The sequence below is a fragment of the Ursus americanus genome, chromosome 33 (assembly GCF_024610735.1).
Source record: "Ursus americanus isolate L20-20 chromosome 33, mUrsAme1.1.p, whole genome shotgun sequence".
Classification (NCBI taxonomy): Eukaryota; Metazoa; Chordata; class Mammalia; order Carnivora; family Ursidae; genus Ursus; species Ursus americanus.
The window spans coordinates 1,050,611-1,069,881 of NC_142159.1; the positions used below are offsets into that span (position 1 = coordinate 1,050,611).

Below are 19,271 nucleotides of genomic sequence, written 5' to 3' on the forward strand. Positions count from 1 at the left end.
TGGCATTGACAACAGAGGAAACTCAGGATGAAAGGCTCCTATCCTGAGAGCCATGACCCAACAGACAGTCCTGAAAGTTCCAAGCCCCTAACCTGGCAAAATCGCATTTTTTAGTCAACTCCTCCCATCTTCCCCTGTTGTTTTCATTTCGACTCACAAAATCTCAGGACTGGAAATTCTGACTCAGGCAAAGAATTAAAACATTTTTGCAGTTAGGGTGGTGCTTTTCAAACTCTCCTATAGGCCAAGAACTCGTACTCCTGGAGGCCTGGGGTATAGTCTTAAGCACTGCGTGCTCTAAGTGGGAATTTCCTTTGAAATGTCATGTTTCATCCTAATAACTCATGAGAATTTTGATTTTATTTCATAATACATCAATAACTTTCCCCTGAAATATGAGGAAAAAAAAATCAACACTTCAGGAAGATGACCTTTGTTTATCTTATGACTTCTCACACCTCAAATGAAAAACAGGGACCCGGAGAAACATCCGCTGCTGTTACAAATCACAAGAGGAGATTCTCAGAGTAAGCAAAAACGTTTGGACATTTCTTTCTATACCCTTAGTTGGTATTGACACTGAAATAAATTACAATAGAAAAATGTTCAAACCAGTTGCCCAGAATCCAAGAGACTGTTTAGTCTCCAGACAGTGTGCTTTGACGGTGTTGGAAGTGAGAATAGCAGCCCCGGGGACAAAAGTTAAGATGTATATACAACGGGTTTCCAAGCTACATGAAAAGAAATACGTATCAGATAGCAAAAGATTAAAAAACAAGGGCAAGACTTACTTTAAAATCTGCTAATTGTTGGTTGATGAGATCCACTTCGGTCCCCACGACCCACTGGAGGGCCTCCCCCTCCTCTGCCGCTGTGGTCATGTCGTTGAGGGCTTTCAGCTTCCTGTAGAAGTCCTCCACGCGGCCCAGCGTCAGCTCCAGCTGCTCCTGGCGAGCCCTGCTCCTCTCTGTCAGTTTACCACACTGCTTGTTCAGGGCTTCGAGCTCCCTCTTGAGACCTAGCAAGTCCAGAGTCCCCTCTTCCTCCAGCATCTGCCGACACTCTGCTTCAGAGGCCTCTATGTCTAACCTGAGGGCTTGGATTTTGTGGAGGAATAGCCGTACATCCTCAATTTGAGACTGGAGGCTATCGGTGTCTCTGCCGATGGCACCCATGCCGTCTAGCTCATCGTCCAGGTCCGCCAGCTGAGAAAACATCTCTCGGACTCGGCAGTGAAACTGGCCAATCCCCTCCAGCTTGTTTTCCATTGTCATGCAACCACTGTTCACTCTCTGCTTCACTTCCAGGAACTCTTGCTGGGCGACCTCGGCTTGATGTAGAAGTTGGGAAGCATCAGATCCGTCTGGGGCATCTTCTACCAGGCCCCGAGTGAAGTTCCTCAGGTAGTCTACCTGGGGCTCCAGGGTCTGCAGCACTTCCTGTTGAGCTCTTAGCTTCTCCAGGTTCTTGTTACTACAGGCTTGAGAGCCTAGAGCATCAAAGATCTCAAGTTGGTGTTTGGCCCCTTCAACCCTCTTTTCAATATTTTTAAAGCTTTCCTGGAACTCCTTGAGCCTCTGAGTCATTTCTTCAAGAGACCCTGTTTTGGCCTGTAGTTCTTCTGTAATGGAATCCATGTTCTGGTTGATCCCAGCCTTCTCATCCCGGATATCATCTTCATCCGTTTCTGAGGAGTTGATCAGAATGTCAGCAGCACTGTTCAGGATTTCCAGCAGGGAGCGGCGCTTTTCCACCTCACTCAGCATAGCCTTTGATCTCAGGAGATTGGACTCCAGCTGCACTGGATCCAGAGTGACCTGCAAGTCCGACATCTTGGCCTTACAATCTTCTATCCATGGCACGAGGTCCTGCACATGCCACTGATATTTCTGAGCTTTCTGCAGACAATCCTTGAGCCTGGATTGTCTGTCTGCAGTTTTTTTACTAAGCTCTTCCCAGTGGCTTTTGAGCTCAACCAACTGGTTTTGTAAAGTCTTTTTCTCTTCTCCAGGAGGTACAGAAAGAAGCAGAGATTCTCCTTCGGCCACAATCACCTCATAGGAACCACTGTGTTGGTTGAGGCTCTTCTGAAACTCTTCGTTCTCCTGGAGCTGAGCCTGTAGCCGTTCCAATTTTGCAGAAATTGGGCAGTTTTTCGCTTGCTGGCTTTGTTTGTCATCCAACCAGGTTCTCAGCTCATCAAACATTTGCTGGAACTGCTGGGTGCTGGCAAGAGCTGCCTGGAGTCTGTTCATGCGATCAGCTGAAATGAGAAAATCAAATGTAAACCAATCAAATCTGAACATGGCATTCAAAATGTTTGCTGAGAGTATATGGTCTAATCTTTGGGGAAGGAAGCTAATGCTAACTGAGGGCCTACCATAAAAGCAGCACGGAACTGGTCTCCTTCATATGCTAGATCTCATTTAATCCTCACATCAACCTTGTAAGGTGATCTGAGTAACAGAAGTAAACTTTTACTTCTAAGCTGGTAAAAGGCCATAAATGTTTCTAGAGAAAGGCAACAAATTGATGGCAAAATTCTTCTTGTACAAGGCCATCATAAGCATCTAATTCTGCAATATGGTATGTATGTGTGTGTGCACGCACACGGTATAAATGAGTGTTAGTGAAAGTATGTGTGTAACTCCACCTATACATGTATCTGTGAGCATGAATCTCTACCCGCTGACGAAACGGATATCAGTGCTCTTATCTCTGGGATTACGCCATATAAAGCTTCACATATTGTTAGTGCTCAGTCAACATGTGATAACCACAGTGGTTCTCACTGAAGCTGGACAAAGGGTGAGGGTAACACTAGTCTGAGTCCGAAACCTGCTTACAGGTTACCCTAGAGTCTTGGGACTATCATGAAGCCAATCTTCTGGCCTGCCACTAATGTCAGCCGTGTGTGCCTACCCTAACTTACCTGCAAGGTCTTCTAAACCTTGGAGAGGCAGGGCAACTGTCTCCAAACGCTTCTTCAGCTCATCCTTGAGGTACTGCTCCCCAATGAGTACTGAGAGCTCATCGCAAAGCGTCTGTGCCTCCTTAATCTCATGGTCCAGCTGCTCCACGTCGGATCGAATCTCACTGGTCTCCTCTAGTTGCTGCTTCACGGCCTCAGGTTGAGTGCTGATGGCTGACTGGCCACTTAGTCGCTGTCCCACTGCCTTGACCTTCTCTGATAAGTCCTGGAGCAGTTCTTGGTACTGGGTACTTTTGACAATAGCTTGGTCAATTTGGCTGGAACGGGAATTGAGTTTGTCAGTCAGCTCAATCCACTTCTGATTGATGCTCTGGAGTTCTTTCTGTACTTGGCTGGTGGGTGGAGAGACATCTCCAGGGCCTGTTAGGATGCCCTGAGCCGCCTCATTCAGCTGCTCATGCTGTTGCCTGCGTGCTTCGAATTCCTTCAGCATAAACTGTAATAGAAATGACATCAAGATGTTTAGAGAGAAAAGACAGATGTAAAAAGAGTGTCAAAACAAAAACCGATTCTGGATTATGCCAAGTAGTGCCAACTCCTTTAGAAAATAAACCAGAAAACTCCAAGGACCAGGCTACTAGGAAAATGCAATATCACTTCTAACAATTGCTTCATAAAAACTTGTTTTGAAAGGTCATTGATTGTGCCTATTCCTTTTCTTATTTGTCCTACTCTGTTTCAATATCAGTTACTAACGTTGGCCTTGTTTTCTGGATTGGCACTCATCAGGTTTGCCAGACAAAACCCAGGCCTCTGAACTGCAAGTCTGGAACCCTGGGTCCCAGAGCTAGCTATATTCCTGGCTGGGCTTGCCATTTCAACTCTCTATACCTCTGTTTTTCCAAGTTTCTTTCTTGGAATTCCAACAGCGCATACAATCTATCCATTATAACATAGCACGATTAGACAATGAGCTTCTTTAAAGCAAGTAGCATGTGTTTTTACTCTTTTCTATCCACTATTTCACTCAGCAAAGTAGTTAGGGTTATAGGCACTGGAGTTGGACTGCTTAGGTTCAAATCCTGACTCTATCACTCGCGAGCTGTATATATAACCTTAGGTGAGTTTTTAAAGTTCTCCAAATCTCAGCTTCCTCATCTATAAAATGAGGAGAGAAAGTACTTATCTTGGCTGTTTTAAGGATTAAATAAAATAATTTATGGAAAGTGTTCGTTACTCACACTGTACCTAAGTAAGTAAGACATGACTTTAAGGAATAACAGATGCATAAACGATGAACTAAAACAGAATGCAAAAAAAAGTAAGAATGATAACACTGATGTGAACATGGCACTGTGAAAGCAAGAAGGATGATTAATTCTGTGGAGGATGACAAGAGGGGACAAGGGAAGTCAGGAAAGGCTTCACAGAGGACACAAGGAAGGAGTTCTCCCAGTGAGCAGACAGGCTGAGGAGGGGCATTTCAGGTGGAAGGTGTAGATTAGCACAGGCGCAGAGCAGTATGAGCAGGGTGTGTTCAAGGAAAGGACGAGTCACCTGGTGTGAGCCGAAACCTGCGTATATGGGAGAAGAGTGGGAAACGAGGCTGGCAAGACAAACTGGGACCAGATTGTGGAAAGCCTCATATACGACACTGAGCAAGTACTTGGACTTTGTTGGCAGCCAAGAGCCAGCGAAACATTTTCATGTATTCAGATGTGTGAATTAAGGAGATAATTGGTAACTGTGTGGAGAAAGTGCTAGACAAAGCCCATTAGGAGGCTGCTGCAATGGTAGAGGCCTGAGATCAAGCCTCCATAAGGGAGGAGCACTTAGCATGGAGAATTAGAACAGTGGTTCTCAAAGTATGCTCTGGGGGTCCTCAGAGTCTCCAGGCCCTTTCAGAGGGTCCATGAAGTCAAGCTATTGTCATAAAAATACTAAGATATTATTTGTCTTTTATAATTTTTCTCTCATGAATGTTCAGTGGAGTTTTCCAGAGGCTACATGACGTCTGGTATTGCAGTAGACTGAGTGCAGGAGCAGATATGAAAATGTGTGAGAACATTCTACTAAGTCAGACATCAAAGAGATTTGCAAAGCCATAAAACAATACCACTCTTTTATTAAAGTTTTTATGTTTGGAAAATGTTATTTTTTCATAAAAAATAAATATGTTACTTATGTTAATGTTACAGTTTAACCAATATTGTTTTTAAATTAATTAATAAATATATATTTTTAAATTCTTCAGTATTTTTCTGTGTTTTTAAGTAGGCTCTACACCCAGCGTGGGGCTTAAACTCATGACCCTGAGATCAAGACCTGAGTTGAGATCAAGAGTCAGATGCTTAACCAACTAAACCACCCAAGTGCCCTTAATAGATATCAATAGTTAAACACAAGCTCTTTGGGGGCCTCAATAATTTTTTAAAACAAATTTATTTATTTATTTTAGAGAGAGAGAGAGACAAAGAGACAGGGCAGAGGGAGAGGCAGAGGGAGAGACAGAATCTCAAGCAACTCTGTGCTGAGCACAGAGCCCAAAGTGGGGCTCAATTTCACAACCCTGAGATCATGACCTGACCCAAAATCATGAGTCAGATGCTTACTGGACTGAGCTACCCGGGTGCCCCTGGGGTCTTCAATAATTTTTAAGAGTGTAAAAGTGTTTTAAGACCAAAGAGTCTGGAAACCAGTGGAATAAAAAATATTTGTAAGTGAACTAAATAGGACTTGATAATTAATTGGATGCAGGGGCTAAAAGAAAGGGTTCCTTCAAAAACTACTCTTAGGTCTTAGTTTAGAGAACTTGGTGGACGGTGAGAAGAAATGGAACAAGTTTGAAAGAGTCTGGAAGAGGATGTAGAACAAGAGAAGGTTCTCTGGTGCTAGCCAAAAAAAAAAAAGAAGAAGAAGAAGAAGAAGAGGAGGAGGAGGAGGAGGAGGAGGAGGAGGAGGAGGAGGAGGAAGAAGAAAAAGTTCTCAGCAGGAAAGAATTAGAAATGACATAATTTGACCAACCTAAATGTCTATGATGGTAGGCACTTAAATCAATTCTTTTTTGAGGTTTGAGCAAGAGAGAATCTTTAAGTGAAGCCAGCAGATATAAGACATTACATTAAGTAATATGATCACTACCACTGGGGATTAAAAGTAAAATACGATTCTACAAGGTAGTCAGAAATTCCCCATTCTCACATCCGCTCATCTAACTGCCTCTGTAATGATATTAATAATACAGTTATCGACTATTTACTATCTGACAGGCACTATGATAAAGCCCTCACAGACATCTCATTTAAAGTGAGGAAATGGAACTCTGGAAGGTTAAGTGACTTGTCTAGGGTCATTTGAAATCTACTTGCTGAGAGCAGCATTCAAAACCAGGTTCATGTGACTCCAATTCCTTTGCTTAATGCAGTAAGCTTCGTGGCTCACCTGGACCTGCTGCTTTTGTGCAGTCAGCATGTTGGGGTCAATAGACAGGGGCCCCAGTACCCCCATCATCAGTTCCTTCTCCATCAGCCAGGGCCGGAGCTGGGATTCTGCAGCCTGGAAGCTGGCCAGATGACTTGCAGATTCCTCCAGCTGCCTTTGCCGGGCCATGGTCACTTCGGTGGCCCTTTCCCATCGGGAATCTGTAGAGGGGAAATGAGAGAATGTGTTCCTTTAGTCTCACCAGTCACTGTGGCCTGATCCCTAAGTTACATTCCTAATATACTGCAGGAAATGATCCCTGTAGCATTAGTTAAAAAAATTTAAGTTAAAAATAACCTTCATTTAATTTTAACCAAAGTAACACAGTTCTGTACTTGACTGTGGTAGTGGTTATATGAAACTACATACAACACACACACACACACACACACAGATGCATGTTTATCTTATACTATTTTATGGCCTGTTTTTTAACTCTTACTATATTATAAACATCTTTCATGCCAATGTTTTTTCACGCCAATAAATATTCACCAATATCATTTATATATAGTTCAATATGAACACAGAATAATTCATCTAATCCTTCCAGTGAATGGATTATTTCCCATTTTTCATTTTCATCACCAATGCTCTCCTTATCACAGCAGATTATCAGATTGACTTGCCCAAGAAAGCCAAACTTCTGAGACTTTCGAGTGGAATCCCTGGATTCTTTTCCCTAATCAGACACACTCACTCTCTAACCCTATTTGGGCCTCTTGATTGCTTATGAAAATTAACTAAAAATAAGTCCTGCTTTATAGGATGTGCTGAAATTCTGTATTTGCTTTGAAGATAAGCAATTTGGTGAATTTACGACATCCCTCTGAATACTTACTGAGTTCCTCTTGCATTTCCTTCCAGTTTTCGGCTTCTTGTGAATTGGGATATGTCATCAGTAATCCAGCCAGGGCTTCCTTCACTTTTTGGATTTTTGGGGAATTCTGTTCCAATTCAGCCAGGAAGGCCTAGGAGAGAGAACATCAGGGATGCCATGAGATTTCTGCAGGGGAAACAGAGCTGTGTGTGTGGAGGAAAGTACGGGAAGACTGGGCCGTAATTACAGCTTCCCCTTCTGATTCTATCAGTGTCTTATTTCATGATTTTAAGATACTTAACATTTCTGCTTCAATTTTTACTTTAAAATGAAAATCTAAGTGGCAGGATCTAAATTTCTTTTATGTACAACATATTGGTAGAACCAGTAAGAAGGTATTATTAACCCCCCCCACATACACACAAAGTGTCAGATATGATGATGATGGTGGTGATGGTCAAGGACATTTATGTAGCTGGAGAAGATGGCATACTATGTCCAATTATAACATAAAAAATTTTTGGCAAAAAACTTTTTCGATAGGACTTTCTATATGGTCTTATTTCTCCCCATAGTTTTCCTAGTCCTACATGTCAACCTTAAGAATGAACTGTAATCACAGCTATACTTAAAACTCCCAAGAGTTGGAAAGGGGCTTTGATGAGAATGGTTTGGCTTACAGCATCATAGGGAAAACAAGATCCCATTCTCAGTGAGCCGATCCTTTAGAGGAGGGATATTCTCTTTCTATAAACAGACCTGGTTTTTTTTTTTTTTTAAGTTTTATTTATTTAAGTAATCTCTACATTTCACGTGGGGCTCGAACCCATGACCCCAAGATGAAGAGTCGCCTGCTCTCCCGACGGAGCCAATCAGGTGTGCCTGGTTTTGCTTCTGAATATTATTTATAATAATCTCTCATTTCATAGGTAAGAAAATTCTCTAGGAGAGTTTAGGCATATTAGTCCTTTGAAAGGGCTCCTCATGGCCTGGGTGGGTGGCCGAGTCCCGTGCTCAGGTCCCAGGCTCCGGCAGCAACACGGGTACAACGGCCCCTTCCTCTTAGTGTTTGGGATGCAGCGCTCATGCAAACACAGTACCTTGTTAGAGTCAGCTTGGGCTCTCACTGTTTCTGGCTTGGTTGGAGATGAAGAGGCATCCATGGCTTTCAGGACTTCCTCTTTTGATTCCAGCCACTGTAGCACGGAGCCTGCTTCCTTCTGAACTTCCTGCATTCTGCTGAGGACAGCCTGAAGGCTTTCCCGGCGTTCCCGAAGCACTCCCCCCAGTTTCTCATATTTCAAGTTTACATCTGACATGTCACATTGGATCTCCGTCAGATCTAGTATCACAGAAACGAAAATCAGATTGGGGATAGCTCTCCAAGCCTCCCCATGGGTGCCTCATGCTAAATTACTCATCAGGATTAAACGTCTCTCCTACTCCTTCTAGTGAACTAGAGATTCTGTTCCTGCTAAATCACATAAATGTTCTTGTTTATATATACAAAGCAAAAGAGCTTTCATTAATCTGCTTTTGGATTTTGACATTAGGTACTCAGATGTACAAATAAAATGCTAAATACACTTGGGAACTGCAGAAGTGAAGGGAGTGAAGGATTTGGGGCATTCTTCTGCTCCCTCTTCTCCAAATAACAGAGAAATCATGGGGCCGGGAGGCTGAGGGTTAGACTAGACTACCTCTAATGTGGCTTTCTTATGACTCAAAGATTCACATATATTTTCTTCAAGGTCTTTCCTTTCTGGTCTTATCTAGTGGTCCAATTTATTTCCTAGTACCGTATCTCACTGGCTGCCAACCCGTTTAGCCTTTAGCAACCCAGCCAAGAAGCATCACAGTGGCTTCTCCCAAGACTTTTACCCTCACACCCATCCTGGCAGCGGTTCTTTCACACATACGGAAACATACACAGATGCCAACGTGAACACTGTCCTAACACATCCAGCAAAGAGGCACTGTGAAATGGCATTCTCACCTTTGCAGGTGTGGTATCCGTTTACACTGCCTACAGAGCTTCCTACAGAGGGCAGTATGGAACCTGAGCAGAAGGACAGGGAGACAAACAGGGCAAGACAAACGTGTTAGGAATACATACAGGCACTGAATTTGTTCTCTGGCACTCACTTTAAGCTCAGGTATCAGGAGGTTAACACAGCACAAGACAACATACTCATGGAAAGAGACAAATCATTTTAGCTGCCAGGCAACAGAGCATCACTCAGGTGTTTTGGCTGCTTAGCAGTAGTGATTCCTAACCCTTTCTAAAGGAAACCCGAATTCCTTTCCTTGATCTCCAACTTGAATTCTTTGGATCCTGCCATAATGTTGCAAAGCAAGTACTGATAAAATTATTAAGTCTTCAGAATACCTGTGCTGTCTGCCACATTTTGGAATGAGGATTTATAATAAAGCCAAAAAGGTTCAACTTTAACATCAATGTCCTTCAACATGATAAAAATGAACAGTCAGTGTAATTAAGGACAGAAAAAGCAGTATTCTTTTAATAAAGACATTAAAATGACTCCTTATATTGCTTCAAAAGGCAGATTCTCTGTCTTTTCTTCCATGACTTTCTGCTCTCCTTCACCAGAAAACGGAAATTCTAAGCGCCAAAAAATCTGGCTCATAAATATTCCCATAAATTCTGCTTTGGGCCTTTGGTTCTGTTTCTAATTACCACGATTTCACCTATATTCTCTCCTAGGTTGATTCCTTGTATTTCAGGAGTGTCCCAAGTTAAATAAAAATCAGATCATGGAATTATAGAAATTATACAGAAATGTGACGAATATTCATGATATAACGTTATATTACAAGGACAGAATAAAACTCTCATGTGCACTGATTTCACTGGAAAGTTTTACGTTAAGGTTATATTAAAAAATAGTAATTGTGAAACTTTTAAATGTTAACATTGTATTTCCTTCCTTCCTTCCTCCCTCCCTCTCTTTTTCTTTCTTTCTTAAGTAGGCTCCACACCCAGTATGAAGTCCAACTCAGGGCCTGAACTCAGGACCCTGAGATCAAAACCTGAGCTGAGATCAAGAGTTGGATACTTAACTGACCAAGTCAGCCAGGCACCCCTACATTATTGTATTTTCAGTGAAAAAAATGGATCAAACAGAAAGATCATATTCCATTGCAGTAGGGTGATGACCAAAAAAGAAACTGGACTAGTAATTGGGAAAAGAAGGTCCTGGCCAAGACCATCACTCACTCGGTATACAAGCCTTAGTCTATGGAGGGACCTCAGTGTCTTCTCTAGGATATGAAGATAATACTAGCTATCCGGTCAGCTGCCATGGGGTTACTGTAGAGAGGTAATGAGGGAGTGTACGTGAAAGCACTTTATGAAACAAAAAGAGCTACATAAATGTCAAGAACTGTAATAGTCGTGATTTTTCAGAGGTAGACGAGAACTTTGAGAGCACTCAGGCTAGTGATTTTCAAAGCACTGAAGGAGCTGCTTTAGGGACTCTGTAAATGTTTGGTTTAAATTTAATCTTCAGAATGTATTTCTAACTACTTAGAAACGGCAAGAAAACATGCACATTCGATTATGTTGACCACATTTTAACCCACTAGATATAACGCATTTCTGCTGCTTTGGGGAGAGAATGAAGTAGCTTCTGTACCTCCCCCTCCTACACTTAAACTTGCACTTTGAGTGTCACCGACCGGAAAAACTGTAGCTCTCTGCTAGCGCTTTACAGTAGTCAAACCTACACAAGCCCGCTCGTACAGAGACAGACATGTACAGCACATGTGCAGTATTCAAGAAAATGACAAGAAAGGCTAAGGTGCATCTACTCAGAGGAGGCTCTCATTAGAGCAGAACCGTGTGGCAACAGAATTCTTAACACATCAGGTCATGATGATATCAAGCTACAGGCAAGCTTTTGTCCTCAATGCCAGTTTTAGGTGTTTTCTATGTTTAAGAAAAGAATGTGATCATTCATTAAAATTCTTGGTGATTTAACTTTGAAACAAGAATTTATTACATCACTTTCAAGCTTCTAGTTCAGTTTAATTGAGGAGTGTTCTGAGACTATAAAGTGAACTTTTTTTCACCTTAAATCAAGTATATTTGTGTTTGAATTTAGGCTGCATCACCTACATAGTGGGTGACATCTCAGTAACTGTGCCCCCTCAGTCCCTTCCCTTCACCTGTACTCAATGTACAACTTCTACCCCATGACTCTTGAGGAGATTAATAAATGAGTAATTAATGGGAAACTGGTTAGCAATCTACAGGACAATAATAATTGAGATTATCTTTTCTGTTGGGCAAAATTTACTTGAATTGCTATGGACAATTATCATCTGCATTACTATCAATTATCTACAAAACTCTAGAATAGTTTAGTAAATAGATATTCAGTTAAAGATGCACACTCAGAACCAAATAATTTCCAAAAGCCCATTAAGCAATGCCCAACACTTCATTGAAAGGACACCCAATACTTTTCTGTTGTCCATTTCCAAGACTTCGACAATTTTTTTCGGACACAGGTGAACTGTAAAGTGCAGTTTTAAAAACATTCGTCATCCTTTACAACTACTTATCTGCGTGACCTGTATTTTCTGGATACAATGCAACCAAACAAAATGGAGAAATAAATCTGATCATAAAGCTGTCATCCAAAAATGCTGTCAAATCTTTATATTCCCCAAGATAGTCTCAATATTTTTACTGATGGATTTTATAATAGATAAAATGCTATAAATTCACTTATAAGGGAAATGTATGCCAACAAAATATCATTTGTATCTGTTTTATGGAATAGAGTACTATTTGAGATTATTTTTAAAAAGACTTTAGTGCTTTAAAATGTTTGAAAAACCAATGATCTAGTGTAGGAGTCAGAAAACTATACTGGCCAAATCTGGTCCTCTGCCTATTTCTGTATATAAAGTTTTATTTGAACACAGACACACCCGTTCCCTTGTATATTGTCCACGACGGTTTCTGTGCTCCAGTAGTAGAGATGCGTAGTGTGACAGAGACCATGTGGCTCACGAGCCTTAAGTATTTACTATTTGGCCCTTTACAGAAAAAGCTTGCTGACTCCTGATGTAGTCACACACTAGTAAGTCCCTGAACTTAGAGGTTTTATGCGTTGCAATATAAGAATCACCAATTCCCTGAAATGTTGTCATTTCTGGGTAGTTCCAAGAGATCTGTAAACTTCAACAGAAAAGTGGCTGTTCTCAGGAGGAAAAAAATAAACGTTTCCCTTACGACTGAAGTGACTGTAGGTGTGCACTAACACAGTCTGGCAATAAAACCTATGAGGTCCCAATTAAAAACAGAAAGTGACCGTGAGCTCATATGGATTTTGTTTGAAAGATTTAATTTGCAGCCAGAGATTATTCACATATCTGAGCACAATCTTTGTATCCACTTCCAAGAAGTGTGGCAGTCTTTGGTAGACCAATGCTGACTCCTAAATTCCTAGTCTCTCTCAAGATACCATGCTTATACCCTCCAGGGCTGACTCCAACCTAAAGATGATGCATACGCATCCATTCCCATGTTTAAAAGAAAGAAATCCGCCAAGACGGAAATCCAATTTTAGTCCTTCTCTGTTCCTTTAGGCTAACCAGTCTCTTTACTTTTTCCCATCATAGGAAGGAATTTTGCAAAACGGAGCAAAGTTATATAGCAAATGGGAAACAGATCAGGTAGAGGGAAGACCGATTCATGGATCGCTCCCCTTTGTTCTCATACCAACCTTGATTCTGACTTTTATGAAATACGGGGCCATAACCAAAGGCCAAAGGCCAAAGCAAAGAATGATGTCTATTCACTGCATTTTTAAGAGCCGGCACTCACCTGTCTTGGCTTGGGAATCAGGTGCTGTGATCTCCATGATGAGATTTTCTAAAGAAGTGCCTTTGCAGTTGATTTCTTCTACCAAACCTCCCTTACTTGCCCAGTCATCCAGAAGACCCTGTTAACAGAAGAGCTAAATGTAACACCCGGGAGCATTCTCCTCGTCAGTAGGGACAACTGTTCTTCTACATATCCTCCCTAACTTCTGATAAGCTTTAAGTGACCATCCTCATGTATTCAGCCACTTCAGGATCTTGATTCAGCCAGCCATGATGTGGGAGAATGATACCCTGGAATATTCAGGACCTTCTCATTCATTCATTCATTCATTCATTCATCAATTAATTATCGAGCATTACTGGAGGCCAGGCATCATGCTTAATCCTGGGAATACAAAATAGGATTATGAAACAATTCCTAAAACCAAGAGGTCAGATTATCAATTGCATTGTAATGTGAAAATGTTATTACAGAAATACAGACAGTAAACTCTGAGAGCTCAAGAGGAGACACATCTAACTCTGTCTAGAGAGAGGAAAGCTTTGAGTGAGGAAAAAGGTAGTAAAAGGGAATGGCATGCGTGCAAAGAATACAAAGGAAATGGCAAATGGAGGGTAAAATGAGGAGCCAGATATCAAGATCTAGAGAAATACATAGAATCTTGGCTACACTTGGCATTTTCTTGAAGCCAGAGCTCTATCTACCACAGAAAACCATTAGGAAACAAAGGCATCTGCTGTTAACAATAAGGTCATATTGTCTCTAGATGTGGACTGCCTGCCACAGAAGTAGAATTCTACTTCTTCCAAAGCAGGGGCACCTTCTTAGCCTTGAATCCTTTCCTCCACACTGAACTTCCCTGACAGTCTACTTAGTTTGCTTTTGACTTTAAGCTGCCCAGCAGCAAAGTCAGAGCCACGAATGTCCAGCAAGCTCATGCTGCCTAACTGCAAACTGAGCCTTGTCAATTCACTGCTGTCAATTCCTTTATTAATCACTCTAGCTTCCAAAGAGCCGCAGTTCCCAAACCACGCATCTGCTCACAGGGTATTTTAAAATTTTCAGGGAAATACAGCGACATCTATTGGACACCATGTGAACAACTACTACGAAGTTATTTAGACCTAACCACATAGCAAGTGAGACTTTTTAGTTTTTTCTTTTCTTTTTCTTTCTTCTTCCTTTTTTTTTTTTTTTTTGGCCTTAAGGTACTATGAAAAATTTCTTGAAGCCATAAGGACACTGTGAACCTAGAAATTGGAAAGCATCTGCCCTGGGGGATTCCCTACAGCAAATGCTCCTGGCACTCTCTCTGTGAAAGCAACAAAACTCCCCGTCGTCTGGCTCGAAATAAATTCTTTTTTACTAAGAAAATAAGGAGAATACATGAGAACTAGTTGGAGGTGGATATGGCTTGATTTCAACAAAAAGAAGAGATGCGTTAGAGGCGCAAGAAGAGGCCGAATGACTCTGAATCAAAGAAGGGATTCTGCAGGGGATGGAAGAAAGGCTGATCTGACTCTGGAAGGTACCGTCCAACCATCTGATTCTAACATTTCCTTTTTTAGCTGGAGAGCTCGTTCTTTTTTCCTCAGTCTCCTGGTCTTGGATCTGGTCACCTGCTCACATGTAACTCTTGAATTCTCACACACACAGTGAGAGTGTAAGGTTCTCGAGGACTGGACTTTAACAACTATCTTTTTTATGACCCACTACAGCATGAGAGGCAACTGAAAAACACCTGAAACTTTACAGATGTTACTCTCTGGTGACTTTTTTGGTTTTGGTTTTTAAATAGGAGACATTTTGGTGCTCAGTGCTTAGGTAGGGGCAGGTGGGAGTCACATGGAGAAAATGGAGGGATTTCTAGTCTGATGCAGAAGGATAACTTGGACTTGTCGCACCACTTCCCTACCACAGTTGAAGATCACATAAGCTTCCAAACTGCTGTCTAGCCTGGTTCCTGGAGCTCCTTTTGTTCACCTACCTTCAGGTGTTCAATCTGCTTTTCCAGCTCTTTTGCACTCATAAAAGTCTCTGTAGGTGGAATATTTCCTTCAGTTTCCTTCAGCCATTTTTGGAAGGTCCTAACCAGCTTCCGAAATTCATCCAATTGCTCCTGACAAGATGATGCATCTTCCTCTCTGTCAACACCAAGGAGGACATTTTGTTACTTGCCAGACTAAGCTTTGTAAAGATGTCAACTTGAACTAAAACTACACTCATTCTGGGACTCTAGGCATCTTTTCCTTCCCATAATCTTTTCCACAGCAGCTTTGGCTAAACCACCACATACAATGTAGGAGAGCATCAAACTAAGGAATCTGTTGCCCTTGTTTGGACATTTCTGGGGAGAGGAGTCTTCAATCTTACTCCAGGCTAAAGTGAAAGTGAGAGAAACTAAAAGGAGCCTGCTATTTAGGTGCAATGATACAATGGAAAGAATGTAGGCTTTGAATCTCAAGTCCAGCTCTGTCACTTTTTAGGTAGTTGACTTTTCCAAGGCCTAATTCAAATGCTAATCCCCTTAGCAAGGAAGATGCTGGAACAGAGGCTCAGAGAAGTTAGGTTAAGCACACTAGGGGCACCTGGGTGCCTCAGTCGATTGAGGGTCTGCTTTCGGCTCAGGTCCTGATCCCAGAGTCCTGGGACTGAACTCCACGTCAGGCTCTCTGCTCAGTGGGCAGCCTGCTTCTTCCTCTCCCCCCTGCTCGTTCTCTATCTCCCTCTCTCAAATAAATAAAATCTTAAAAAAAAAAAAAAAAGCACACAAATGGGTAAAATGAGCCAAGGAGAATTCAATTTCAAAATTAAATTTTGGAAGTGGCCACAACTATTAAACTTTAAGCCAGAGTCCCTGGTTCTTCCTATGGCTAAATGGCCCTGAGTACAGAGGAAGAACAAGCTTCCCTGGCCTCCGTTCCCCTTCTCTCCACTAAGTAACCTGAGGCTTACAGTGTTGTTTTAAGCAATTTTTCTCTGGTCACTTTCCTCAGGCAGCCACCTCCCAAATCAAGATTATATATATAGGTAAACCATGAGAGGAAGTCTTATCAAGCTCCTAAAGCCATGTGAAGTTTACTAATGGAATCATGACTTTTAAACAGTCAGCAGATAATTTGAAATCAGTCATCCCTGTCATATATTCCCATGATTCCCTTAAAAGAAGAATCTAGACACTCTTCCAAAACAACAACTTAAATGTGGTCAAAGCAAGCAGAAAGAGAACCAATATAACCATTAATTACATCTGGAAAGTCCCCTCCAATTTTTCTCTTTATTTCAAATCCTGCCACAATCCTACTTGCTGCCCCGAATTTATTGTTAGGTCCAGGTGACCTGGGCTTTTGACTGTACAGAGGGAAACTGAGCCCCATTACCGAGAAGGAATTCATGATTTAGTAAAAGAAAACCACTAAGCACCAAGTAGATTGAATAGCTTTGCCTAAAAGAGGCACTTTCTAATCTCCTATGACTCAGTAGCAGACTTCTTGATGCCATCTTTTCTGCCAAAGGAGGAAGAGAAAATCATTTCATTCAACAGCAAGAAAAAATTAGCTCCCCCAATTGACCAACACATACGAAAACTCACCTTTCTTTAACTGTCTTCTGTAGCTCTGTGAAGTCCTTTCTAAGGTTCTGCACCCTGTCCTGGTGCTGGGAGAGGTCCAGTGCAAAGCCACAGGAGCTCAGTTCTGTGACCAGGTGCTCGAGAGTCTCGAGGTTCTCCTGTTGATCTTCCATTTCCGAATTGAGCTCCTGTCAAGCAAACAGGGAAATGTACTAAATCCTCTGATCATTATAAATAAATACACTCTAAAAAAAGGTATCTATATGAAATCGGGGGCAAGTTCCCCTAATCTGTAGAAAAAGAGGGAACAAGAAAACAGGCATGCTCACTGGGTCAACTGCTAGACTTAAGCAATAAACATGGAGGACTTTTCCGATCCACCTGAGAGTCGCTAGGAATCGAAAATGAGTCTTGTCTCCTTTAGACGGATGTTCACAGATTTGGAAGGCAGCATGACAGAATGAAAAGAATGGAGGTTTTTGGAGTCAAAAAGACTCCTGAAAATCATTCACAGCTTTGCTACTTCTAGCTTGTGATCTTAAGCTATTAAATTTCTCTAAGCTTCCATAGCTTATCTCTTCTGTCAAACAGGGCAAAGATACGCTCTCCACTATTATTGTAACACCGTAAGATATTAGCCAACGCAATTAGATAAGAGAAAACAATTTGTGGTATACGAAATGGAAAAGAAGAGGTACAACTGTATTTGCAGATTATATGAAAATATACTTGTAAAACCCAAGAGAATCAATAATACAATTAACCAAACAATGAAGTAATCCAATAAGGTAGCAGGATATAAAACCAACATATAAAAATCAAGAGTGAAAACTTCATTTACAATAGCAGCATAAAAGGTAAAATTTTAAGAACCAACAAGAAACATGCAAAACCCTTATGAATAAAACTTTAAAATATTTCTGACAGACACAAAAGCAGACCTTAATAAATGGAAAGACATCCATAAAGATGTGTGTGCGTATGTATGTACGTGTGTATGGGTGCATATATGCATGTGTGAATAAATAAATTTAATATGATCCAAATAAAAATACCAATTTTTCCATGACTAATAAAGTTGATTTTGAAGTTCACATGGAAAAATAAATGTACAATTATCGGTGTGAAAAATCCTGAAAGAAAAAAGGAAAGAAAGAGAGAGAGAGAGAGACTAGCCTTCCTAGATAGTAAAACATACCATGAAACCTCTAGAATAAAAAATAGTATACTATGGTTCATGAATAGACAGACCAGCAAAGCAAAATAGAAAATCCAGAAACAGACCTGAGACCACATGGACATTCTATATCTGATAAAGATGACTTCTCAAATCACTGGGGAAAAGATGGACTTTTCAAAGAAATGATAGTGGGAACTAGCCCTTCAGAAAAAGAACTTGGATTCATACTACACTGTATCTCAGAATGAACTTAAAATGTTAAAATATTCAAATGTAAAAGAATGAAAGAAAGAAACCATTTGAGTTCTAGAAGCAAGTATGGGCGAATTCCTTCAAACCTGGGTGTGGCAAAAGACTTCCAAATTATGACCAAAAATGCATGTTCAATAAGAAGTGATAAAATTTACTGTGTAAAAATTTAAAAAGCTTTTACAAATGGCCAGAAACACTGTAAGCAAAGACAAAAGACAAACTGTGAAAAAAGACTTTCAACATAGCATATATAAAGAACTAATCTCCCTAATATAGAACTCTTATTAAGTTGAAAGAAGAAGAAAAAACAAAAAACAAACTCCTGACAGAAAACAGTAAAGGCCACAAACCAAGAGTTTACAAATACATGTCCCTTAAATGTATAAAAATATACTCAACTTCATCAGAGAAGAAATAAAAATTAAAGCCACACTGAAATATCGTGCTGTATCAATCAGATTAACAGAAACTGGAATGCTGACAACACGTTCTGCTGGGGAGGCGGTAGGGGCAACAGGTATTTTCGTGCATTGCTGGTGGGAATGTAAAACAGTGGAATCCGGACAGACCGGGATCCAGGTGAAAAGGATGCTGGTGTCTATGTGCCATTCCTTCCACCTTTCTGTAAGTCTGAAATGACTCAAAACAAAACCCAAAAAGGACAGCAAACCAAACCAAACCAAACCATGAGATCCTACTTTAAAATGGAAAACGGTAGGTAGCTGGATAACCCCAAGGCACCAATGTGGGGATACAGAATGTTGAGGTCCTATAGGGGGCAACGCGGGCACCTGCAGCCGTCCTGGAGCCAAGGTGACCACTCCTTGTTCAACCTAAGTATAGGCATATAATGTGACCTACAATCCTACTCCTGCACATGTATCTGGATCTGTGGTAGGTAAGACTCTTCGTCAAATATTTCTAACTCTGCACCTACTAGGTACATGGTAGGAATACATTTCTCCACCCTCTTGAAACCCCAGTGTGAAACCTGCTTAAACTAATGAAACAAAAACGGATGTAATGCGCCCTCCCCCTGCTGCAGCAGTAGTCGTGAAGGCAAAGGGCAGGACGGAGTCCCCATCGAACTGAACCCTGAGTGACCATGATGAGCTAAGCAGCCTGGCTGATCTGGGCTGAACACGTAGAAAAATCAATCTAGGCTGTGTTTTTTAAAAA

At 41.2% G+C, this 19,271-nt stretch overlaps 1 protein-coding gene across 20 annotated transcripts in view; it reads right to left on the reverse strand.

The window, feature by feature from the left end:
* The window catches only part of MACF1 (microtubule actin crosslinking factor 1), a 329,876-nt gene that overhangs the window by 78,243 nt on the left and 232,362 nt on the right, over positions 1 to 19,271 (reverse strand). For 17 of the 20 annotated variants that reach the window (XM_087858407.1, XM_087858404.1, XM_087858406.1 and 14 more), the window contains 9 exons: positions 16,682 to 16,848; positions 15,077 to 15,233; positions 13,090 to 13,207; positions 9,229 to 9,291; positions 8,333 to 8,574; positions 7,254 to 7,383; positions 6,374 to 6,573; positions 2,933 to 3,428; positions 792 to 2,263 (listed from right to left, as the gene is read on the reverse strand). In XM_087858407.1, the coding sequence (XP_087714533.1) occupies positions 792 to 2,263; positions 2,933 to 3,428; positions 6,374 to 6,573; positions 7,254 to 7,383; positions 8,333 to 8,574; positions 9,229 to 9,291; positions 13,090 to 13,207; positions 15,077 to 15,233; positions 16,682 to 16,848 (3,045 nt within the window). The remainder of the gene's footprint in view (positions 1 to 791; positions 2,264 to 2,932; positions 3,429 to 6,373; positions 6,574 to 7,253; positions 7,384 to 8,332; positions 8,575 to 9,228; positions 9,292 to 13,089; positions 13,208 to 15,076; positions 15,234 to 16,681; positions 16,849 to 19,271) is intronic. The other 3 variants (XM_087858408.1, XM_087858405.1, XM_087858393.1) reach the window with 1 other exon arrangement.